The sequence below is a fragment of the Hyperolius riggenbachi genome, chromosome 3 (assembly GCF_040937935.1).
Source record: "Hyperolius riggenbachi isolate aHypRig1 chromosome 3, aHypRig1.pri, whole genome shotgun sequence".
In the NCBI taxonomy this organism is placed as follows: Eukaryota; Metazoa; Chordata; class Amphibia; order Anura; family Hyperoliidae; genus Hyperolius; species Hyperolius riggenbachi.
In genome coordinates, this window is record NC_090648.1 from 68483049 (window position 1) to 68509848 (window position 26800).

The 26800-nt window shown below is 46.8% G+C and overlaps 1 protein-coding gene across 4 annotated transcripts in view; it reads right to left on the bottom strand.

The window, feature by feature from the left end:
- DNM2 (dynamin 2) overlaps window positions 1–26800 on the bottom strand; it is a 237259-nt gene that overhangs the window by 37002 nt on the left and 173457 nt on the right. For all 4 annotated transcript variants that reach the window (XM_068274341.1, XM_068274342.1, XM_068274340.1 and 1 more), the window contains 4 exons: window positions 26301–26412; window positions 15597–15761; window positions 3415–3650; window positions 2010–2264 (listed from right to left, as the gene is read on the bottom strand). In XM_068274341.1, coding sequence (XP_068130442.1) covers window positions 2010–2264; window positions 3415–3650; window positions 15597–15761; window positions 26301–26412 — 768 coding nt within the window. The remainder of the gene's footprint in view (window positions 1–2009; window positions 2265–3414; window positions 3651–15596; window positions 15762–26300; window positions 26413–26800) is intronic.

A 26800-nucleotide genomic window follows, 5' to 3' on the forward strand; every position in this document is an offset into this window, starting at 1 on the left:
TCTGAGTTCAGGTCCGCTTTAAGCAAAATTGAAAAGGGAAGTCCCTGCTGCACCACTTTAATGGCTGGATGTCCGTAGGAACGCGTGACAGGGCAACTTCGCTGCACTCGGCCTGCCCATGTGACTAAAGGGAGAATCGTTCAAGAGTCAGCAGGCAGTAGGGATTGTCAATGAGATGCAAATATTTCTGAGTTCATGCAGGATTATGTAAATGTTTATGCAAATATATGCAGCTTGCAAATGGACCAATCAAGTCCCATCCAGGTTTAAACTGATTGGTCTATTTTCAAGCTGCATATATTTGCATAAAAATGTACATAATTCTGTATGAACTCAGAAATATTTGCATCTCATTGATCACCCCCAGCAGGCAGCTGCTGCGCATGACAAAAAAAAGCAAAACAAAACTAACTGAACTGAGGCTTTAAGGCCCCATTCACACTTTTTGTCAGCGTTTTGCGTGAGTGATTTTTCTGCGATTTCACGTGGAAAAATCACTGGACAGTGCAGCGATTTCTCCGCGATCGCGTTTAGCGCTTCTATAGCACTAAAACGCAATCACCGGGAAACCGCCTGAAAATGGTGCAGGCTACGCATTTGCATTTTTCAATTTTGGGCAATTTGCGGCAATTAGCGCAAATCGCCCAAGTAAGAATGGGCCCATAGGCTTTTATGACACTAGCGCTTTTAAAAGCGCAAGTGTTTTGCTCAAAAAGATCAAGTGTACCTGAAGGGGAAAAAACATTCGAGTACTTTCCTAAGTAGAGGGAAGCCCTTGGAGGCTCGTTGACACGCCTTTGTAAATGGAGCATGGTGCGGTAGAGCGCGAGCCGCCACCTGCAGTGCGGCTGTGGGTATTCACGTACAGGAGAGCGCCCGCGAGCTTTGAGAGGTCCCAGCACTTGAGTGGCGAAGTGAAGAGAAATGGGGGAATCCTCTGGAGGACCCAGAGGCCTTGCTCTACCAAAGTCAGCATGTGACTATTTTTGCTTTAAGCAGGCAGTTTTTGCTTTAAGTGTGTGTGTGTGTGTGTGTGTGTGTGTGTGTGTGTGTGTGTGTGTGTGTGTGTGTGTGTGTGTGTGTGTGTGTGTGTGTGTGTGTGTGTGTGTGTGTGTGTGTGTGTGTGTGTGTGTGTGTGTGTGTGTGTGTGTGTGTGTGTGTGTGTGTGTGTGTGGTGTGTGTGTGTGGGTGTGTGTGTGTGTGTGTGTGTGTGTGTGTGTGTGTGTGTAAAAATGACTATTTAATCCTCTTCTGATTTCTGAAGGTTAAGGTCCTGCCCTTTCCTCTCCCACTCCATTCATGATAATCCAATAATAATAATCCAGTAATAATAATCCAAACATTTGTATATCGCTTTTTTCCTGTCGGACTCAAAGCGCTCATGAGGCCACCCTGCTGTGTCATGCTAGGAATACACAGTACGCTTTGTATGCTTTGATGGCTCGATTGATAAAATCAGACGTGCCCGATCACCCGCCGGATCGATTCCCCGCTCGATACTGCGGGCAGGACAATAGAAGAAAACAAGAAGATAAGAAGCGCCCGCGGGGACGAGCGGGAATCGATCCAGCAGCTTGATTACACGGTAGAAAACGTACCGTGTATTCCTAGCATTAGGGAGTCTTGCCTTAAACTCCTTACTGAATAGATACTGACCCTAGCCAGGATTTGAACCCTGGTCTCCCATGTTAAAGGAGGTGCCCTTAACCAATACACTATCCATCCATAGGCTGCTCAGCTAATCATGTGACACCAGCCTGCAGCTTTCCCTCCCATCAGAGCACCTTTCAGAATTAAGCTTTGAAACTACTTATGAGTGACTATTTATTGGAAGTAACGTTTGCTTGTTATTTCTGTAGGCGGTTTCCTCAGAAGTCAGAACGCAGATCTGTGCAGACTATCTCCACAAAGCAATAGAGTGATGTTATCAGAGTCAGTGCGCAGACACAGAGCGGATTATCATGCATGGAAATCACACAGAGCAGCATGCAGACTGGGACACTCCTTACCTGGGCACACCAGGCGGAACGCCTGGAGGAATACGGGCTGGTCGGTTTGGGATCTGCGGAGGTGCGGAGAAAGGGTCCTGGTTAGCAGCTGAGAATGGCCCGGCCGGGCCTGGGCGAGAGGGGATAGGAGGATAAGCAGCACCCGTCGCAGGCACAGGTATGAGGGGTGGCCCTGGCGTTGGACCTCGCACTGCAGGAGGACGGCTGGGGGGCATGATGTTGGAAACTGGCCTCCTCTGTGCGGGTGGGCTGGAACTTAAGCAAAAAAGGGGAAAAAAATAAATCAATACATTGCGAAGTGGGAAGTTAAAGAGAAGAGAGATCAAGAAACAGGATATTTGCTGTGTAATTTGTTCATGATGTCTGATCCACAATGAGCCTGCAGGTCATCACCGTTACTGCTGGCAGCAACAACTGCCATTATCTATATCCACACCCACTAACACTGATTAATGATGCAAAATTTTGAGCATTTCTGATTATGACATTTTCCACATTTTATGCATTAAAAATCCACATGACTCAACTAGGGCCATAAAGGAAGTTTGAAGCAATTTGTAAAGCAAAACAGATACCTAAGTAGAGGGAAGGCTCTGGGTCCTGAGGAGTCTTCCCGCTCCTCTCCTGGTCCCATGTTCCACCGCTGGCTCCCCCGTTAGTCTTTGACCGATGGGTCGGACACTGCTCTCTGCCACTGCCTGAGGATTCAGAAGTCTTCAAGAGTGCTAGAGGCCTGCATCGGGTCGGGTTCGGGTACCCTTTTTGATTTTAATCGGGTTGCGGGTTGGTGCGGGTAGCGGGTCTGCATACCAGATTCGCCAATAAGTGGGTTGCGGATCCGGTGCGAGTAGCGGTGCTGCAGGTCTGAAAAATTAGACCCGCACAGGGCATCAGGTCGGGAACCTGCGGGTTACATTAAATGCGGGTCGGGTTCGGGTACCCATTTTGGATTTTAAATTGGGTTGCGGGTCCCAGATTCACCAGAAAGCTGGTTGCGGGTTGGATGCGGGTAGCGGGTCTGAAAAATTAAGACCAGCGCAGGTCTCTACAGAGTCCTCCCAAAGATGGGCCACTCCATACTGTGCATGCGCGAGCGCGCTCTCTCAGCGCACAGTATGGAGCCGCCAGTCTTCAGAAGCACTTGGGTTCCTGAAGACTTCCAAGGCCTCCCGCGGTGGAAGATTTGAACGGAGGAGCTGACGCTGTAACGAGGGGACCATGAGAGGAGGGGGAAGGCTCTATAGGACCCAGAGCCTTCCCTCTCCATAGGTGAGCATTTTTTAATTTTTTTTTACAAATTGCTGTAGACTCACTTTAATACTCTCTCTCTATATATATATATATATATAAAAAAAAAAAAAAAAAAAAGGGGTGCTTGCTGTAGATGTGAAGTCTGAGCACTGACCTGTAGCCAGCGTTGGCATTGTGCAGCCAGGTGTCATCCACTGGAGGAGGGACAGGGGTGGTAATGGTGCTAGTGGTAATATCCCCGATAATGTTTAGTGCCTCCTTCAGTGCATGGTACATCCTGAGCATTTCATCTCGTCTCTGCGCCTGGTCCGCAGACTCCTCCATCAGGCTGTTCTGGTCGGTGGATGAGTAGAGGTACGCCAGCAGCTCCGAGTGAATGAAGTCTTTTGTCTGGAAGAAAAAGTATGACTGAATAAGCTACAGCAATGTGCTCTCCAGCTCCATCAATTCACCTCTACTCCATTGGATCGCCATGGAAGTGCTACAGCCTCAGCAGAACTGCAACAGTCAACTTCCACAGCAACCCGGATTCTAGGATTTCATTGCCTGGAAACATCTGTGGTTAGGACTGATCAGACTGCATAGATTCAAGGACAACTGTAAAGCTGGCTATACACTAGGCCGATTCCCCGCCGATCGACAGCAGATTCGATCACTGGGATCGATTCTGCTGTCAAATCATTAACATTGAATTTCGATCTATTTCGTCCCAAAATAGATCGTTCCCGTCGATCGCTCCGTGCGGGAAATTACCGTCGATCGCCCACGGGTAGGGAGCGCGTCACTAGCGGCGTTCGAGTGCACGACGACCGACGCAATACAGCTGCAATACATTACCTGCTCCACCGGCGTGTTTCCCCCCGGTCACCGCTGCTCCGTCTCCGTGCTGGGCTCCAGATCCAGCAGGCTTCACTTCTTCCTGTCCCGGCAGGAAGTTTAAACAGTAGAGGGCGCTAGCGGCAGCATCACCACCACCACAGATTGTGAACGGCTGAAATCGATTCACAATCTGTTTACAGTAAAGGTAGCCATACGATCCCTCTCTGATCAGATTCGATCAGAGAGGGATCTATCTGTTGGTCGAATCTGATGGCAAATCGACCAGTGTATGGCCACCTTAAGGAGAGGGATATGGAGGTTGCCATATTTATTTTCTGTTAAACAACACCAGTTGCCTTGCTGCCCTGCTGGTCTATTTGGCTGCAGCAGTGTCTGAATCACACCAGAAACAAGTACGCAGCTAATCTTGTCATATTTGACAATAATGTCAGAAACACTTGATCTGCTGCATGCTTATTCAGGGTGTATTGCTAAATGTGTTAGAGGCAAAGGATCAGCAGGGCAGCCAGGCAACTGGCATTGTTTAAAAGGAAATAAATATGGCAGTCTCCATAAATCCCTCTTCTTACAGTTGTTCTTTAAAACCTAGGTTCTCAACATGCGGTACGCGTACCCCAGGGGGTACTTCTGATGGTTCCAGGGGGTACTCGGGCTTGATACACTTAACCAAGAATAACCAATTTAGAGTTTTAGAAAATTATAAATCTTATTTAAACAACACCAAATTAGTATTTTAGCTAATTAAAAGCAATAGTAAATTATTGGAAGTTGTTTAGAACCATTATCATGCACTACGATTCAATATATATTTGTTAAGGGATACTTGTCATAATGGTTACTATGCTTGGGGGTACTTGGTGAGTACACAGGTTTTAAAGGTACATACCAATAAAATGTTGAGAAACACTGCTTTAAAGGACCACTGAAGTGACAGTGATATGGAGGCTGCCATATTTATTTATTTAAAAAAAATGCAGTTTAGCTGGCTGTCCTGCTGATCCTCTGTCTAATACTTTCAGCCATAGACCCTGAACAAGCATGCGGCAGATCAGGTGTTTCTGACTTCGGTATGACTGGATTAGCTGCATGTTTGTTCCAGATGAGAGTATGACACTACTAATGTATGAAAGATCGGCTGGGCTGCCATGCAACAGGTATTGTTTAAAAGGAAATCAATAGGTCAGCCCCCATTTACCTCACACCAGGTGATCTTTCAGTATAGAGCAGGCAGACCAAATTCTATTTTTTCAGGTGTGTGATTCAGACACTACAACATCTGAAGAGATGACCAGGACAGCCACGCAACTGGCATTGTTCAAATATGTCTCCATATCCCTTTCACTTCAGATTCTCTTGAAAGTGTCGGGCATAAAATCAAAAATCAATTCTTTATTTTTATCTGGTAAACAAGTAATAAGCCAGGCAATCCAAAAGTTAAAAATCACTATTACTTTTCTTGTTGATAAACGATCATTCCCCAGTTTACCTGACTCTTATTTGGTACATAATACACACGTCTGAATTTCACAAGATACACAATTTAGGAAGCTGTCTAGGATCAAATTGAAACGCAACTTTTACTGGTATTACAATAAAATTGTTTCAAATATTTTTCATTTTACTTCAGTAAACAGGGTTGGGTGGCTTAGTATGTGTTTACACAGTGGTTCATAAATGGCTATATTTCTGAGGACCTCTGTGAACCCTACCCTATACCATGAATTCACTAATGCTGAGTTACTTCAAAACATAAAGAAAGAACCCCCCCACCAAAACCGACATGTTTCAGCTCCCTTGAAATGGAGCCGTCGTCCGGGCAAACTATAAAGTGCTAGGGTGCTTAGTGCATAGTACCATAGTCTCGACTGCTGATTTCTTTGGAGAGCATACGCTCTCATCTTTTGTTATTTTTCTTGATTATGTATATATAATTGCTGTGTTCTATTTCTACGATGCACTACTGAGCCTGCGCAGAACAGCCCGGAGGACGTCCGATGACGTCAGCGCGCACCAGTGCGCCGCACATTGGAGCGCAGAAGAGCCAGACCTGGCAGCCGGCCTGGCCAGGTCGGGCGCGCCACCGGAGGAGACCGGGAGCCTGCGGAGCCGCGACGAGGGCACCTCCTGCCTGCCACGGGCTGGAGGAAGCCCCAGGTAAGTGGATTTGGATTTTTGTTTTTTTTCACAGCGTCCCTGAACCTTCCCTTTAACTAATACAGCCTGATTGGCTGAAGCCTCTTTCGCTCCTGTTTTCCCCTCCAACACCTCTGTTCCTCTCTGATTGGCCAATATTTCTCATACTGAGACAAAGCACTTTCTATAGTAGAGATGGGAAGTTCGGATCTTTTCAATGATCCGGATGATTCAAATCGGATCATTGAACAGATCCGGATCTTTGATCCGAATCTCGGATCATTTTACAAGGGAAGCATTCGGGGGGTGAAATGACTAGCAGGACAGGAGAAAGGGAGGGGGGTGGACACAGAGAAGGGGAGAAGATGGACAGAGGGCAGGGAGTGGACAGAGAAGGGAGGAGGGACGAGCAGAGAGCAGAAATGTTTGCTTGCACACAATACCCACATGCTGCAATCATATACTTTACATGTATTTCACCTATATGCTCATCTGTGTACTTTGAATGCAAACGTCGCACAGTGATAGAAAGCATTCCCCAAAGCATTCCCAGAAGATAAGTGCAGCTGTTTAGAGCGAGTGCAGGAGGATCATATTGCGCTGCAATCACAGTGCCTGCAAAGTTACTGAGCTGTGCTGAGCCAAAAGCTTCCAATGTGATCACTGTGCAGCACTACGGAACAGACAGCCTATAAAGAGCAGCACGTTAGAGCCAGTATGTGTGCTCTACACGAATCTGGCAGTGGCACCGATGTCCCCTCTCTCTCATCTACCTGTGGCTGTGCAAGGCTGCCTCCCCTTCAACAGAGCGATCCATCTCTGCTCTGCTTCCAGGACCCCGGTGCCCGCTGAAAGGGGGGGGGGGTCCCTCCTGGCCCCGCCCCTTTTTGAGATCCGAATCACTCATTTTGATGATTCGGATGTTTCGACTCACAAAATAGATTCGGATCAAAGATCCGAATCGTTCATGATCCGGACAACACTATTCTATAGTGGAGGGCAGGCAATGCATACACAATCAGGCAGAGGAGAGTAAGGATAGGAAATTTAATCACGATTGGCTTCAAAATAGCCACAGTTAAAATGGGAAATGCTAATAAGGATTTTCTCTTTTTTTTACTGGAAAAGACAGGAATTACTTACGGTAATGTCTTTTCCAGAAGTCGAAAGGACAGCAACCCTGAGACTTGTCTCCTTCCACACACACTGGACAGGAAGCTAGTTAAAAGATTTACATAATTGATTAGTCAGGGGTTAGACAGGTATATAACATCATGTGCCCTTACCCCATCAGTAATAAAAAAAGACTCCACACAGAATGATGCTTCAAATCTTTTAATAACAAACATTCGGGTGGGTAAATAGGGTGCTGTCCTTTCGACTTCTGGAAAAGACATTACCGTAAGTAATTCCTGTCTTTCCCAGAACGTCTCAGGACAGCAACCCTGAGATGATATACAAGACTTTATTAGGGAGGGACCACCGCTTGCAACACTTTTCTGCCAAAAGACAAATCAGAACAAGATAATACATCAAGTTTATAATGTTTAACAAACGTATTGTGGTTTGACCATGTGGCTGCCTTGCAGATTTGCTCAATTGTAGCTCCAGCCCTCTCTGCCCAGGAAGTAGCAACTGCTCTGGTTGAGTGTGCCTTAACTGAAGAAAGAAGTGATTTTCCTTGCTGAAAGTATGCTAATGCAATGGCCTGTTTGATCCATCTTGCTATGGTTGCTCTAGAGGCTTGATTGCCTCTGAATTTTCCAGCAAAGAGCACCAATAAAGCATTGGACTTCCTCCAAGGTTTAGAACGTTGTAGATATTCCAACACACATCTTCTAACTAGAGTTGGGCGAACTGTTAGCCGAACTGCAGCCGAACTGTTCGGCTGCCCAACCTGTCATGTCGCTGTGGCTCTTACTACTTCCGGGTCGCAATGACCCGGAGTAGTACGTCTGCGCTGGCCCGGCGGAGCGCGTCCTAGATCGCGCTCCCGTTGCCGGGCACTCTCTGCGCATGTGTGTGACGTCATGAGTGACGCCACACACATGCGCAGAGAGTGCCAGGCAACGGGAGCGCAATCTAGGACGCGCTCCGCCGGGCCAGCGCAGACGTACTACTCCGGGTCATTGCGACCCGGAAGTAGTAAGAGCCACAGCGACATGACAGGTTGGGCAGCCGAACAGTTCGGCTGCAGTTCGGCTAACAGTTCGCCCAACTCTACTTCTAACATCTAAGCAGTGTAATTTCTCTTCTTTCTGGTTTGATGGATTCTTACAGAAGGATGGTAAGTAATCTCCTGGGACCTGTGGAATTTAGAAACCACTTTAGGCAGGAAGGCTACATCTAGCCGGAGAGTAATTCTATCTTCGCTGATTATACAATAAGGCTCATTGATCGAAAGCGCCTGTAACTCCCCAATCCTTCTGGCTGATGTTATTGCCAAAAGAAAGGCTGTTTTTATCGTCAGGTGTTTATCTGAACTGTCCTCAATTGGTTCAAAGGGGGGTTCGCATAACCCTTGTAACACTGTATTAAGGTCCCATGCAGGTACTTTAGACCGAGCTATAGGTCGAAGTCTTTTCAGAGCTTTAAAGAAACGAATTACATATTGTTCTTCCGCCAACCTCCTTTCCAGGAAGACACTTAATGCCGATACCTGACCCTTCAGGGTGCTAATGCTCAACCCCTTCTGGAAACCTTCTTGCAAGAACTCCAGTACTGATGCAGATCTTGATGTATCCACCGAATTCTGCAAACACCAGCTATTGTAGACTTTCCATACTTTATAATAGATCTGTCTGGTAACCTTCTTCCTACTTTGTATGAGTGTCTCTGATAGCTTATTAGAGAAACCTTTGCTCTTCAGTATTGCCCACTCAGGCTCCATGCAGAAAGCTGTAGAAGGTGTAAATTGGGATGACGAGCTGGGCCCTGGGTCAGCAGATCCTGATTGCTCGGTAGAAGGAGATAACTGGATGCAGATCTCTGAAGTGGCGCAAACCACGGTCTTTTGGGCCAGTAAGGTACTATCAGGATAGCCTGAGCCTTGTCCTGACAAATCTTGTTCACCACCCTTGAAATCAGATGAAACGGAGGAAAAATGTACATCTTGTGGTGACTCCAACTGATTGAGAATGCGTCTATCTTCCAAGGCTTGTCCTGAGGATTCAGAGAACAAAACAGAGGACATTTTGCATTTGCTCTTGTTGCAAAAAGATCTACTTGTGGAATTCCAAATAGCTCTGAGATCTGTAGAAACACTTGATTGTTCAGACTCCATTCGTCCTGTAACAGATGACGTCTGCTCAGGTAGTCCGCTAGACAATTCAAGGTTCCCTTTAAGTGCACCGCCCTTAGAGAATTTAGTTTGTTTTCGCCCAGTGAAGGATCTTTGAGGCTTGGCACCACAAAGTCCTGCTCTTGGTTCCTCCCTGGCGGTTCAAATAAGCGACTACCGTCTTGTTGTCTGTCCGCACTGTTACATGGGAATGAAGAATCTGTGATTCGAAGGCCCGTAGAGCTTGCCCCACTGCTTGCAACTCCCTGTTCGATGAACTTCTGCTCACTAGTGGTGACCACTGACCCTGTGCCAGAAGAGTATCCAAGTGGGCTCCCCATCCCCAAGAGCTCGCATCTGTCGTTATTATGACTTCTGTTGGAAGCTCCCATAGATTTCCTTTGGATAACCGTGTTGGTTCCAACCACCATAGCAGAGAGTGCTTTATGTTCCAAGGAATGGAGAATCTCTTGTCTAGGGAAGATAGCCGTTTGTCCCATTTGGAAAGGATCCAGGACTGTAGGGTTCTGGAGTGAAGCTGACCCCACTGCACTGCTGGAAAGGATGAAGTCAGTAACCCCAGTAATGCCATGGCTTTCCTTAATGATATAGTCTTGAATTTCTGAAAAGAAAGAACAGATTTCAGTAACACAGCAGATTTTCTTTCTGGTAGAAACAGTATTTTACTGGAGGAAGAAATTTCAAACCCTAAAAATTCCATACATTGTTGAGGAATTACGGAAGATTTCCCCCAGTTAATCAACCACCCCAGGGATTGGAGGAAATTCAGTGCAAATTCAAGTTGAAGATTTACTGAGTTCACAGAGGGACCCCAAATAAGTAAATCATCTAGGTAGGCGATAATCTGGATAGAATTCAATCTTAGAGAAGCCAGTACTTCTGCCATAACTTTTGTAAACAACCAAGGGGCGGATGACAGCCATCAGCTCAGTATCAGCTTCAGGAGTAGTATTAACAGGATTACATCTCATTAACTCCATAGCAGAGGTTATCTCTGACTTAATCCATCCCCTTAAAGCAGGCCATACACTGGCTCGATTCACGGCCGTTTCGACAGCAGATCCGATCCTGGGATCGAATCTGCTGCCAATCGCTTGCGCTAAACGCACCCGCCGATCCGATTCCCTCCCGAAATCGGATCGGTCCGTCGATCGCGCCGTGCGGGAAATTACCCTCGATCGCCCGGCGGTAGGAGCGCGTCGCTTGCGGCGTACGATTCGGGCCCGATCCGAGCATGTATACATTACCTGAAGCTGGCTCCGGGGTCCTCTTCTCCTCGCTGCACCGCATTTCCGCATGTCCCAGTGTACGCTTATACTTCCTGTGTCACTCCGGTGACCAGGAAGTTGAAATAGAGGGCGCTCTATTTGAACTTCCTGGTCACGGAGTAACACAGGAAGCGCCGGGATGGAGCAAGAACAGCGGTGTGGTGCAGTGCGGAGAAGACGCCCGGGAGCCAGCCTCAGGTAATGTATACTGGGGGGGGGGGGGGGACAGGCGGCAGGAGCAGCTGAACAGATTGTGATCGGTTTCAGGCTGAAATCGATTCACAATCTGTTTGCAGTAAAGGCAGCCATACGATCCCTATCTGATCAGATTCGATCAGATAGGGATCTGTCAGCTGGTCGATCTAATGGCACATCGACCAGTGTATGGCCACCTTAAGTCTTTAAACATAGATGGAAATTCTTCCCTCACCACTTTTTCAGTACATGACTGGCATAGTAATTTATTTGAAGAGGATGACAATTTCTCATGACATACTGCACACTTTTTCACTGACTTCTGAGTAGTTTTAGTTCCAGAAGATCCAGCTGATCTACTAGCTCTAGCGGATGTATCAGTTTTCACAGGGTTAGCAGGCTTGTCTGGTCTGTCCATCCTGTCAGATCTAGAATCTGATTTGGCTTCCATAGTAATAGCTTCAGGCTGCAATAAAATACAGACAAAACCAGCCATCAGCCTGAGAACCCTTCAACAACAACTAATATGCCTCATATATGTTATATGATCATACCAGAGAGGGAACGGAGCGACACTCCACAGAGCCCTGGGAGGAAGATCCAGTGGCAGCCTCCATAGTCAGTCACCGATTCTGACTATGAAATTCATTTAAATAGGTTTCCCAGTCGAAACAACTCCGCCCACAGCATACCCTAATGCACATACCTTTAATTGCCCCAATCAACGGTCTCTGCAGCAGCTCATCCCGGGCAGCCTCTGCTGATACCACGCTGCACCATGCTGCATACCGCCGCTGGAGCGCACGCCGGGCCAGGACCTTCCTGCTTCCGGCTTCCTGTCACGTGAGGCGCCAGTCACGTGACCCGCGGGCGGGACTTCCGCATACGCGCACTTCCGCATTCAGTCCGACGAGAGGGAGGCTATTGCGCGCAGCGTGTCCCCGCGCTAAAGCTACCAGTCAGCGCCTACCAAGGGGAACACAAGAGCCGCGGAAAAGCATGGGTGGCCAGACCTCCCTCCACCTAGCATCCTGCGTGGACAGGAAAAACAACTGATGGGGTAAGGGCACATGATGTTATATACCTGTCTAATCCCTGACTAATCAATTATGTAAATCTTTTAACTAGCTTCCTGTCCAGTGTGTGTGGAAGGAGACAAGTCTCAGGGTTGCTGTCCTGAGACGTTCTGGGAAAACATCACTACAATCAAAACGTGGACAGTGCAATACATATGTTATGTAAGTAAAGCAAGTATATCTACTTATATACTGTATGTTTTTTTTTCTGAGATAGTATAGCTGCAGCTCCTCTTGAAGGATGCAGGATAAAGCTATAGGAACCCCCCTCATGCACTACTGCTCTTGCACACACTTCTGTGTTTCTGGCAATAGTGGTAAGAAATAGATATTTTGGATTAGGCCGGTTTTACACCTGGCCATTGCATTGCGATGCTCCGCCCCCATTCGGATTGCAGAAAACGGCATTCATATGACCCTGAAAAAGGGTGTGCCGACAGGGTCATATGCATAGCAACGCCCCCTCGTTGCCACCCCTCGCCCAGTGATATCACTCTCTGCTGGACAGGAAGTAAGTCACTGGGATTCCCAGGTTTCCCCATTGTATTTGCATCGTTCCGCACACATGCGCCGCTGCCAACATATGTAAAATCCCTGCATCATCCATTGACATACATGAATTCCGTTGCAGTGTAAGTCAGCTGCTAATGCGTTGTTGACTTTGCATCAGATCGGATACTTCCAGCGCATTGCGCCACATTAAAGTGAACCAGAGACAAAGCACCCTCATGTTTTTTACCATATAGATCAGTGGGAACATTAGAGAAAACACCTACCATGCTTTCTGTTTCATTCTGCACTGCTCAGCTTGTTTCTTATCAGACCTGATAAAATCCCCGACTGAGCATCTTTCTTTGTCGCAAGGCGAGTATTCAGCTGTCGGCTATTGTGGGCTTCATTAGTGCAACGTTAAAAATATAGCTCCATGTTGAGACTTGTGAAATCCAGATCTTGCAGGAGGGATCCAGGTTCCTTCAGGACCTTTACAAAAACCCTAGTGGTTCTGGGTATTACTGTCAAGTTGTCAGTAGACACATGCTCAGGACTTTCGAAGGCCACAAGGCACCAGTATGGAGATAACTGCTACCAGGTTATTTTGTAAAACGGAAATGCGCCTTCTTAACCACTTAAGCTCTCAGTCGTTTTCACTTTATGCATCCATTACTGTAAATGCATTTTGACAGTAAGAATAAGAAAAAAACGGGAAAAATTCATTATTTCTCAGTTTTTGGCCATTATAGTTTTAAAATAATACATGCCTCCATAATTAAAACCCACGTATTGTAATTGCCCATTTGTCACGGTTATTTCACCGTTTAAATTATGTCCCTATCGCAATGTTTGGCGACAATATTTTATTTGGAAATAAAAGAGCATTTTCCCCGTTTTGCATCCATCACCATTTACAAGCTAAAAAAAAAAAAATATATAGAAATATTTCATCTTTACATAGATATTTAAATAGTTTAGACCCTTAGGTAAATATTTATGCTTTTTTTTGTTTTTTTTATTGTAATCTTTTTTTTTTTATTAAACATTTTATGTGGGTATTTTTGGGAGGGTGGGAAGTAAATAGTGTTTTATTTAGGGAAAAATTTGTGTAGTGTAATTTTTTTTAACTTTTAGATGTAGTTTTACTCTTTAGCCACAAGATGGCAACCTTGAGTTTGTTTACATGACGTCACTCTAAGCATACAATGTATGCTTAGAGGGATATAGACTCAGAAAAAGAGAAGCTTCCGAGAGAAGCTGTCGCTTTTTCTGCGGGGGAGAGGAATCAGTGATCGGGCACCATAGCCCGATTCATTGATTCCTGGGCTACCGAATCCGTGGCCGGGAGTGCGCGTGCACACGCGCGATCGGCCGCAGGTGCGCGCATGTCCTCCTTGACGTTTTTATATGTGGTTAAAACAAGGTATTTGCAATTATTCAGGTTGGAGTGAGTATATGAGGTCTGCCACAATGCATTACTGCTGAATATGTAAATCATCCCTTTTATCACTGAAAGCTAAACACACCTCCAGAACCGCTGGAATGCAATGATGCACCAACTTGTAAATTTTACAGAGCCACAATAATCCAACATACATACAGACTGTTACAGCATGTTGGATTATTGTGGCTCTGTAACAATCTGTCACATCACTGCATTCCAGCCATTCTGGAGGCCTGTTCAGCTTTCAGGGACAACAAAGGGATGATTTGCGTATTCAGCGGTGAAACATTGTGGGAGACATCATATGCTCACTCCAACATGAACAATTGTAAACACCTTCTGTTTTAAGAAGGCAAACTTCTGAGGACTAACTTTTTCAGCTGCAGCCGCACTGCACATGCACCGACTGGCCAAACTTACGGGGCTTCTACAAGGGCAACGAGGAGGCGGAAAAAGACGTTGTGGGAGCGATCGGTGCAGAGGGGGCTGGAGGAAGCCCCAGGTATGCATAAATCTTTTATAAGTGTTTGTCTCCAATACACTTTAAGCACCACAGCCATTCTTTTGAATTCTGACTTTGTGGTCTACGTGATTTGATTAGCTGACAGCGATCACAGGTTGGCTCTATGTTAGTCGTATCTACTCCATGTTAGTCTTATACAGATACAAGCACAGCGTTTATTAACCTCCTTAGCGGTAACCCCAAGCTGAGCTCGGGGTAAACCGCTGAGGAGGATTTCTCAGGCCCTGCTGGGCCGATTTTCACAATTTTTTTTAAACACGCAGCAAGCACTTTGCTTTGCTTGCTGCGTGTTCGGGTCGATCACCGCCACTCACCGCCGATGCACCGCTACCCGCCGCGATACAGCCCCCCCCGCATACCCCATTCGCAGCCTGGCCAATCGGCGCAAGGCTGCGCTATGGGGTGGATTGGGAGTCCCTGTGACGTCACAACATCGATGACGTCACAACGCGGTGATGGCGACGGGGGAAGCCCTGAAAGAAATCCCGTTTAGAACAGGATTTCCGGATGGGCTTGATCGCTGACGGCGATCGGAGGGGTGGGAGGGAGGCTGCAGGGAGGGGAGAATCATGTAGCTAGCTCTAGGCTAGCTACATGATAAAAAAAAAAAAAAAAACGAGGCTTGTAAAACCTCCAGCGGCCGCGTAGCCGCAGAACAATAGACCGCCAGGAATGTTAATCTACAAGCACTACTCAAGTAGAGGTTTCAAAGATCAGAAGTCAGCCCTAACTGCTGTCGGTGTCCCTGCTGATTAAGATTTATTTAATATACTTATTACTATGCTCCCCATTCCCTGTACTGGAGAAAAATTGTTATTGAGAGAGAACAACACATATACACTACAACAAGGTTTACTGTGTGACACTCTAAAATACAGAACTATTTCATGAACATCTCTATAAAGAATGGCTTGGCAAACCGTGGCCTTCACAGAGAAACTACAAATCCCAGCAAGCTCCTGCATTGTGTATTTGTCAGTATTTCCGGTGCTGATAAAGCTTTGTAAGCCTGTCAGTTGCTACATTGGTTCAACCCACACAACTCCCTTCCCACATGTACTCACATTATTAATCATGAGGTGCATTATGGTCTTTGGCATGAGGTCACGGATGGACTTGTTGATGATTCCCATGTAGGAGTCCACCAAGTTCCGAATGGTCTCTACTTGTCTCTCCAGTTGGGGATCCATAGAGAAGGTGTTCTCTTGTACGTCATCTTCATTTTCTGTCTGAAAGTTAAAATATAGAACTGTGCCATTATTTCGTTTAATGGCAGGTGCCACACTCATGCCTCAATTCACAAAGCAGCCAACACTCTATTACACGGACATTACGCAGGTCCTGAAAAGGAAAGCTTTGGCCTCAATTCACTAAGCTCATCTCCTGTCTTTAGCCTCCTTAGCGGTAACCCCGTGTGTGACACGGGGTAAGCCGCCGGAGGGTGCCGCTCAGGCCCTGCTGGGCCGATTTAAATATTTTTTTTTTTTGCTGGACGCAGCTAGCCCTTTGCTAGCTGCGCCAGCACCCCGATCGCCGCCGCCGCGCACACGATCGCCGCTATCCGGTGCAGCGCGGGCCCCCCCCCAGACCCCTGCGCTGCCTGGCCAATCAGTGCCAGGCAGTGCCAAGGGGTGGATCGGGTCTCCCAATGACGTCCCGACGTCGCTGACGTCGGTGACGTCATCCCGCCCCTCCAGGAAGCCCTCCAGGAAATCCCGTTCTTTGAACGGGATTTCCTGATCGAAGCGGGCGGGGGGATGCCGCTGAGCAGCGGCTATCATGTAGCGAGCCCTGGGCTCGCTACATGATTTAAAAAAAAAAAAAAAATTAAAAAAAGCAGAGTTAGTACCTGCTAACGAGGTTTTCAACAATCCTTTAGGGCAAAGGTGAGACGTAGCTCCTCCCAGGAACAGGAACAGACAGCATTTCCCCTATAAAAAAGTCACATGGTTAGTCCACCCTCAGTGCGTTTAGCCAAGTACCCGACAGGTGAACATTCCACTAACCCATAACCGTGCAACTATCAGACACAGACAATTAACACCCGGGTGGGATCGTTGCCCTGAAGGATTGTTGAAAACATCGTTAGCAGGTACTAACTCTGCTTTTTCCCCACAATCCTTCAGGGCAAAGGTGAGACGATTAACAAGTAATACAACCTCAGGGTGGGACCACCGCTTGGAGAACGTTTCTACCAACCGCCTGGTCGTGTGCAGACATTGCATCAATTCGGTAATGACAGATGAACGTAGAAAAGCTTGACCACGTTGCTGCTTTACATATTTGCTCAGGCGAAGCCCCTACATTATTAGCCCAAGAAGCTGCCCTAGCTCTAGAAAAGTGATCTTTAAATGAGGCAGGAGCCTCACTTCCCATAACTCTGAAAGCTTCTATAATAGCTAACCTAATCCAATTAGCTATAGTAGATTTAGAAGCTCTCTGACCTACAGTTTTCCCTGAAATAAAACAGATAAGGAATCTGTCTTCCTGACATCTGCAGCTCTGTTTAAGTATTCCAGAACACATCTAACATCTAATGAGTGAAAAAAATCCTCTCTTTTCCACAACTTGGATTCACACAGAAGGTAGGCAAAATAATATCCTGCGACCTGTGAAACCTAGACCTAACTTTTGGACAAAAGTTTGGATCCGACTGTAATACCAACCTATCCTGAAAATAAGGACTTTTCATAGACAAGGCCTGTAGCTCACTAACCCTTCTGGCTGTAGTGATGGCTACTAAAAATACCGTCTTTAATGTAAGAAATTTAAAAGAACTGTCCCCTAGTGGCTCAAAAGGACCTTTGGACAGCCCCCTAATACTAACGATAAATCCCAAGGAGAAACGTATGGCTTGTAAACTGGCAGTTTCCTCGATAGAGCCTTCCGAAATCTCAGTATTGGAGAGGAAGACAAGGGGATACCTGAAAAAGCAGATAAGGTAGCAATCTGCACCTTAAGCGTACTCACAGAAATATTTTTATCCAAACTGTCCTGGAGAAACCAGGACTGCTGGGACTGACAAGCTATCAAACTTAGAGCCAGATAACCAAAGATGGAAAGTCTTCCAGTATTTTTAGATAGATCCTCCTAGTAACTTCCTTACAGCTAGTAACCAATGTAGAGGCTGCCTTCTCAGATACTCCAAACTTTTTGAGTAAGGCTAATTTAAGATCCAGACTAACAGATTCAATCTGCCTGGATGCGGATGCCACAGGTTCCCTTGTAGCAGTAGATCCGGCCTGCAAGGAAGTCTCCAAGGGTCTTCTGATGCTAACCTCCTGAGAGCTGAAAACCAGCTCCTTCTCGGTCACCAAGGTGCTATCAAAATCATCCAATTTTGACAACCTCTCCATTTGCTGATGACCGCCGGAATCAAATTGAGAGGAGGAAATGCATACAGAAGTGGAAAGTTCTACTCTTGAATGAATGCATTCACCGCCCCGGCTTTGATCTCTTGGATTGAGAGAGAAAAAAGTCTGAATCTGGGTATTGTCTTCTGTTGCAAACAGATCGATTGACTGTGTTCCCCATCGTTTTATGATGTCTGCGAAAACACCTCCTTGTTTAGAGACCATTCTGATGACAGAATCCTGCTTCTGTTCAGTTTGTCTGCATCTATATTGAGTGTTCCCTTGAGATGAACAGCTCTCAAGGATGACACATTCTTTTCTGCCCAAGACAAGATGTCCTCAGCTTCCTCCTACAACTACCGGAATCGCGTGCCTCTCTGTTTTTTTGATAAACGCTACTGCCGTAACGTTGTTTGACTGGATCAGAACATTGGACTGCAACAGTATCGATTGCACCTGAAATAAAGCCAGCCTTACTACTGTTAATTCCTTTCAATTGGATAACCTTTGAGACTGATCTTGTCCATTTCCCCTGAAAGGCTCTGTGAGCTATATGAGCTCCTCAGCCCCAAGCGCTTGCATCCGTAGTTATTACGTTGTCTACAGGCCCCTTCCAAGGCCTGCCCTTCACAAGGTAGAATTCCTCCAACCACTGTTGCAGAGACAACACACAGTTTGAGGGATTTTGACTTTAAAATCTAATGTTTGTGGACGACCGTCCCAATTTTCTAGGAGAAACCTCTGTATCTTCCTGATATGTGCTAATGCCCAGGGAACTGCCACCATCGTGGATGACATTAACCCAAACACTGACAAAATCGTTCTTAGGGAAACTTTGTCTTCCCCTTGTAATGAATTCAGAATCCTCTTGGGAGGAAGGAAAATCATCTGTTTTACTGAATCCACTAGCATGCCAAGAAACTGAGTTCTCTGACTTGGAATTAGAGAGGACTTCTCCAGGTTGATGATCCAACCTAGGGATCGGAGATGTTCCGATACCAGATTCAAATGGCTTCTCAGCTGTTCTGCTGAACTTCCTAGAATAAGCAAGTCGTCTAAATACAGAATGGTTAAAATCGATTGTTCCCTTAACGGAATTAATGCTTCTCCCAGAATTTTTGTGAACATTCTTGGGGCAGAAGTGATCCCAAACAGGAGGCAAACAAACTGGTAGTGTTCTACCATCCCATTTATTCTCACTGAAAAACTTAGGAATTTGTGATTTTTTGGTGAATCGGCACATGCCAATATGCATCTCTTAGAACCAGAGATCCCATAAAGGCCTCTGGAAACAGTAACTCCCTTACTGATTCCATCCGAAAATTTTTCATAAACCGACTCAGGTTTGTTAGGTTCAGAATCAGGCACAGGATGAATTCCATTACTCTGTACAGCTCCACGGAATATGTTGGCGCTTTATAAATCAATAATAATAATAATAATAATAATTCTGTCTTAGCATGTTCTGCAATATGCTCAAAATCTCTGGAACCAGAGTGGGATCTCTTCGGGCCTTTGAGATCACAAATCTTGATGGTGGAGGAAGGGCAAACTATTTGGAAACCAAACATTATTGTCTGGCGAATAAATTGATTTTTTGCCACTTTTGCCCACCTAAGAGAAAGTATCTTAGCCTTCCTCCCACCGCCTGACACGAGTCATGGGGATTCTGACTGGGTCTCTAGAGCTTTAGACTTAAAGCCCCCTTTCCTGGACTTGTCAAAAGTCCACCTCCTGCCTTTACTTTGATCCTTAGAGGCATCCTTTTGATCACTCCTTGGCTTACGAAAAAATTATTACCACAGTCTTCTGTTTAAGCAACTTTATTTTTATTTGATGTTCTTTCCCAAGCTGAATCCAGCTCTGGACCAAACAACAATTCACCTGAAAGAGGGACACCACACAGCCTGTTTTTGGATGAGATATTACCATCCCATATTTTAAGCCACAAGGCTCTAAGAGAAACATTAGAGCAATGGACCTGGCTGTAAACCTAATTGCTTCAGCAGAAGCATCTGCTAAATATGCAGCAGTTTAAATGAGAATAGCAATAGAACTCAACAATTGCTAAACAGGTGCATCAGCCAGTATGTTATCTTTGAGCTGATTAATCCACAGCTCCAAAGTTGTGGCCACACATGTAGAGGTAAAAAGCCGGCCTAAACACAGCCGCACTAGCCTCCCAAGACCATTTCAAATAAACATCCACCTTTTAAGTGGATCCTTCAGCTTTGTATAACTGATAATGAATAAACAAAACAGCTAACACATCCTTACTCAACTCCAAAAGAGTCATTTATGGCAGCAATCAACGCCTCCATATCCTCAATACAGAATTTAAACTTTGAAACAGATTCAGATTCTATTTCTCTAGCGTCTGAATCCTCAGAACTAGCTGCAAACTCAGCCTGACTAACATCAGCCTCAGTCACAGATACTCCAGATACAGCAACCTGAGAAGTGGATGGATTAGCATTCAATAATGAGGACTTAATTGATTCCAATGAAGCATTAATCACATCTCTAAAGGATCTCAATGTATTCTGAACAGAGTGACCCGGCTCCTCCCTCATAACCCTCTCTATGCACAACTGACAGAGTCTTTGCATAGGGCCACATAAAATTGCACAAAGGGAATGTTTTATCATTAGGAGGATGCCTATGCTTATCTGCAGCCGCAGCAGCAGCAGATTTAGCAGAAGCCTTAGTATTGGCATAATTAACAACACAACAAGGCATGTAACTCTGCTCACAGCTATAGCACAATCAGCCCAGAAAGAGAAACCATTATCTCACCTTTTGGGCGGCCTGGTTGCTCTCAATCCTCTCAGCGTCTGACATGCTTCCAGCTGACACATCCAGCGCAGGACAAACTCTCTCTGAGCAACAGTGCTACAGGCCCGCGCAGCTTCCCCTTGAAACATACCTGGCCTGCCGCGAATGGATGAGTGGCGGCCCGGAAGCTGCAGAGAGAGTAATGAGCCGGCACTACAAATTGTTACCTTCGGCATACCCGCCGGAAAGTACGCATCCGGACGCGGCCAAGCGTCCTAATGGCCGCAATGCGCTCCACGCTGCACATGGCCGCCGGCTTACCTCCGTCCTGCTCACTCCGCCGCAAGGCCGCCAAGGGGAACCCACGCCTTCCACTCTTGCTTTCCCTGGAAGCGGGAGAGAAAGGTAGGCAAACCCCAGGAAAGCTCCAGCCTGGGGCGCATGGCCAGACTGCCTCAGTACCACAGTCTCAGCCACCCAGAGAGATCCACCTGCAGCCCAGCACACAGGCTTCACCCAGAGGGGAGATGCCGACCTGCCTGGACGCAGGAACAAACAGCACTGAGGGTGGACTAACCATGTGACTTTTTTATAGGGGAAATGCTGTCTGTTCCTGTTCCTGGGAGGAGCTACGTCTCACCTTTGCCCTGAAGGATTGTGGGGAAAAAAACTGCTGCGCTGCCCCCTGGCGGTATTTTTCATACCGCCAAGGGGGTTAATAACGTTTCTAGAGTGATCACCATGGTGATAAGGCATGTAGTATTCAGTAAACATTTTACCTCAGGCAAACCTTAAAGAGAAACTCCAATCTAGAATTGAACTTTATCCCAATCAGTAGCTGATACCCCCCTTTTACATGAGAAATATAATGATTTTCACAAATAGACCATCAGGGGGCGCTGTATGACTGATTTTGTGCTGAAACCCCTCCCACAAGAAGCTCTGAGTACCGCGGTACTCTGGGCAAACTGCCACAATGGAACAATGTTCACAGACAGGAAATAGCTGTTTACAGCTGTCTGTGAGGGCTGGTGCACACCGAGCGGCTTTTTGGGCGTTTTCAGATCCGCTTGCGGCTGCGGATCTGCTTGGTCAATGTATCTCAATGGGGTGGTGCACACCAGAGCGGCAGGCGTTTTGCAGAAACGAAAAATGCCTGGGTGAGGCATTTTTTGGATTTCGGATGCGTTTCTGCCTCAATGTTAAGTATAGGAAAAACGCAAACCGCTCTGAAAAACGGCACTTCAGAGCGGTTTTGCAGGCGTTTTTGTTACAGAAGCTGTTCAGTAACAGCTTTACTGTAACAATATATGAAATCTACTATACTGAAAACCGCAGCAGCAATCCGCAAAACGCTAGCAAAACGCCTCATAAAAATAAAAAAAAGCGTTTAAAAATCTGCTAGCATTTTGCGGATCTGCTAGCGGGTTTTGGTGTGCACCAGCCCTTAAAGCCAGAACAGCTAGAAACAGCTACATAACCTGCCCACAGTAAAAATGTCACCATGTAATACATGTCAGAATGTGAATCTGGGAGAGAAAAGATTTCACAATGAGCAAACACTGACTAAATCATTTATACATAATTATGGTAAAAAAATGAAGCACTTTTTTACTACATTATTTTCACTGGAGTTACTCTTTAAAATAACTCTTCAGTCCTTAAAATAACTCTTCAGTCCTTAAAATAACTCTTCAGTCCTTAAAATAACTCTTCAGTCCTTAAAATAACTCCAGAGTTAAAGACAGGCCGTTCATTAACTGCATGTGAAATTAACTACCGTGTGGAGGCAGCCCCACCACCGTGTGGAGGCAGCCCAACCACCGTGTGGAGGCAGCCCCACCACCGTGTGGAGGCAGCCCCACCACCGTGTGGAGGCAGCCCCACCACCGTGTGGAGGCAGCCCCACCACCGTGTGGAGGCAGCCCCACCACCGTGTGGAGGCAGCCCAACCACCGTGTGGAGGCAGCCCAACCACCGTGTGGAGGCAGCCCAACCACCGTGTGGAGGCAGCCCAACCACCGTGTGGAGGCAGCCCAACCACCGTGTGGAGGCAGCCCAACCACCGTGTGGAGGCAGCCCAACCACCGTGTGGAGGCAGCCCAACCACCGTGTGGAGGCAGCCCAACCACCGTGTGGAGGCAGCCCAACCACCGTGTGGAGGCAGCCCAACCACCGTGTGGAGGCAGCCCAACCACCGTGTGGAGGCAGCCCAACCACCGTGTGGAGGCAGCCCAACCACCGTGTGGAGGCAGCCCAACCACCGTGTGGAGGCAGCCCAACCACCGTGTGGAGGCAGCCCAACCACCGTGTGGAGGCAGCCCAACCACCGTGTGGAGGCAGCCCAACCACCGTGGAGGCAACCCAACTACCGTGGAGGCAACCCAACTACCGTGGAGGCAACCCAACTACCGTGGAGGCAACCCAACTACCGTGGAGGCAACCCAACTACCGTGGAGGCAACCCAACTACCGTGGAGGCAACTTAACTACAGAGGAGGTAACTTAAGGAATGAAGAGAGAAACTCTCTCACTGTGTGGAGGTAAGTTTTCTCTTGCCTTATCTCCAGCATGATCTTAGTGAATTGAGGTCTAGTATTTCTTAAGAGTATGGAGGACCAAATAGCAATTTGCATGAGACAAATATGCTTGTCAGTGCACTGTAGCCAACTTCCTGCCCGCTGTAGATTAAACTGGGGGGTAGGTCAAACAAGAGTGGACATGCGACTCTGAAAATGGGCAGAACAGAAAGCTGTAGCCTTGTTGACTTAAAGAGTACCTAAAGTAAAAGAAGAAGCAATCCTGGCATGACAAAACTGTCTTTTTTACAATTGGTAATATTTAACAAGCATTTCAACAACACTGAATTACTAAACCTCAATTGGGCAAAAACATCCAAGCAGTGAAGTGAGCTCTTAAAGTGGACCTGAACTCAAAACTTCTTTTGCATAAAAGATAAGCAACAGCATAAAACCTTTAAAGAAAAAACATTTTTTGTTACAGCTGATACAAATCCTGCAATAAATCTGCAGTGTGCACTTCCGGCTTTCATGGAAGCAGGCATATAGTTAACATCCTGTGTTTACCAATTAGATATCTGCAGAGGCAGCCAGCTGACACAGGGGATAGATCAAATTACACTGGTGATTAGTCACAGGTGAGGGGGAATCAGACAGGCTAAACTCTACATAAAGAAGCATTTCTCTAGGTTTTCCTTTTGTCCTGTGCAAGAGGTCAGGTCCACTTTAATACTCCTCGCCTGCTGCCTATATGTCAGTTTGTTGTCTTATGCTGGATACACACGTTGAGATTTCCCGTTCGATTCGCAGGATCGAACGGATCAATTCAATTATTTCCAACATGCTCGATTCGTATTTCGATCGTTTCTGCCATCGATTTGCATGTTAAGTATGCCAAATCGACGGCAGAAATGATCGAAATCCGAATCGAACTGGAAATCTCAACGTGTGTATCCGTGTGTATTTAGCTAAACGCTAAATTTCGATCGATTTCGTCCCGAAATAGATCGGTCCCGTCGATCACTCTGTGCGGGAAATTAACGTCGATCGCCCGTGGGTAGGGAGCGCATCGCTAGGTATACATTACCTGAAGCTGGCTCCCGGCATCTTCTCCGCATCACCTCCCGGCTGGCATCTTCTCCGCATCACCTTCAGCATCCCGGCATCCGTGTATAACTTCCTGTGTCACTGCAGTGACAGCTGAAGTACAAATAGAGGGCGCTCTATTTGAACTTCCGCTGTCACTGGAGTGACAAAGTTATACGCGGAAGACGTGATGCGGAGAAGATGCTCGTGAACAGGCTTTGGGTAATGTATAAATGGGGGGGGGGGGGGAGTTTGGGTTGGGTGTTCCGCTCAGCAGATGGTGAATCGGTTTCAGGCTGAAATCGATTCACATTCTGTTTGCAGTAAAGGCAGCCATAAGGCCCATACACACGTCGGATTTTAGCGAACGACCCGTCGTTTGAACGTTCCGTTGTTCGGACGTTTTCGCGTCAAATCCAACGTGTGCACAGACTATCGTTCGGGTGATAAGACTGGTTACCAGCGATCCGCCCGGCGGATCGTTGGTAACCAGTCTTATCACCCGAACGATAGTCTGTACACACGTCGGATTTGACGCGAAAACGTCCGGACGAACGTTCAAACGACGGGTCGTTCGCTAAAATCCGACGTGTGTATGGGCCTATACGATCCCTCTCTGATCAGATTTGATCAGAGAGGGATCTATCTGTTGGTCGAATCTGATGGCAAATCGACCAGTGTACGGCTACCTTTAGATTTACCTGCCAGATAGATAAAGTTCAACATGTTGGAAATGTATCTATTTTACCATCTATCTGCCGAGCAACTAGGCATTGTTCTACTCAGCAGGAAATAACCAGAAGACAATGCACCAGAGATAATGACCATTCTCTACAGAAAATAATCTAATTATGCATTCTTACACAAATCTAACAGAAAAATCTAACAGAAATTTGTATGGTGTATTCCCAGCATTACAGACACCAGGTACCACTCTGCTCCTACCTTAGCGGAGATGCAAATAATTTCTCCTTGCATTCAAACTTCATGGAACCGTTATGCAGCTTGAACTTCAACCAATAAAAATTGACAGGAAGTTATTCTAATTGATCCAATTTCAAGTTGCATTTAATTTACATTAAATTAGAATGCTAAGAGAAATTTGCATCTCATTAATCTCTAGGGACTAGCCCATTTTTTTCTTTCATTAAAAAGGACCCTTCCCATAGTACCTGGTCTTTCTCAGGGTACACCCCCGCTCGCAGGAAGGACCCTTCCCATATTACCTGGTCTTTCTCAGGGTAGACCCCCGCTCGCAGGAAGGACCCTTCCCATATTACCTGGTCTTTCTCAGGGTAGACCCCCGCTCGCAGGAAGGACCCTTCCCATATTACCTGGTCTTTCTCAGGGTAGACCCCCGCTCGCAGGAAGGACCCTTCCCATATTACCTGGTCTTTCTCAGGGTAGACCCCCGCTCGCAGGAAGGACCCTTCCCATATTACCTGGTCTTTCTCAGGGTAGACCCCCGCTCGCAGGAAGGACCCTTCCCATATTACCTGGTCTTTCTCAGGGTAGACCCCCGCTCGCAGGAAGGACCCTTCCCATATTACCTGGTCTTTCTCAGGGTAGACCCCCGCTCGCAGGAAGGACCCTTCCCATATTACCTGGTCTTTCTCAGGGTAGACCCCTGCTCGCAGGAACGACCCTTCCCATATTACCTGGTCTTTCTCAGGGTAGACCCCCGCTCGCAGGAAGGACCCTTCCCATATTACCTGGTCTTTCTCAGGGTACACCCCCGCTCGCAGGAAGGACCCTTCCCATATTACCTGGTCTTTCTCAGGGTACACCCCCGCTCGCAGGAAGGACCCTTCCCATATCACCTGGTCTTTCTCAGGGTACACCCCCGCTCGCAGGAAGGACCCTTCCCATATTACCTGGTCTTTCTCAGGGTACACCCCCGCTCGCAGGAAGGACCCTTCCCATATTACCTGGTCTTTCTCAGGGTAGACCCCCGCTCGCAGGAAGGACCCTTCCCATATTACCTGGTCTTTCTCAGGGTAGACCCCCGCTCGCAGGAAGGACCCTTCCCATATTACCTGGTCTTTCTCAGGGTACACCCCCGCTCGCAGGAAGGAGGCTTTCCAGCTGTCCACATCCTCTTGAGACTCACAAGCAAGTTCTATCTGACGCAGGTCCTTATACACATTCCTATATAAAGACAGCATAGAAAATGGGTGAATCCATTGCTTTTTCAACACTGTGTGGATAGGAGTAAAAGTCACTGGTCATAGCAGTAAACTTTCGTTGAACAGGCGGAGGATGCACGCAACATGGGATCGATCAGCATTATACTGCATTGAGTGTTGCATCTTCAGCAGTCTGATGAGCAGTGTGTGTAGGTAAGCTCTCATACTACAAGGAAGGGGTAAAATTAGCCAATCAAGATTGTATGATGTGTGTATGCACCTTTAAGCAGCCCATACACTCAGCCGATTTTCTGGCCGACCGATCGATCGCGGTCGATCGATCGATCGCAAATCGGTTGGCCAATCGACCGATCGACGGCCGATTTCGATCGATTTCGATGGATTTCCAT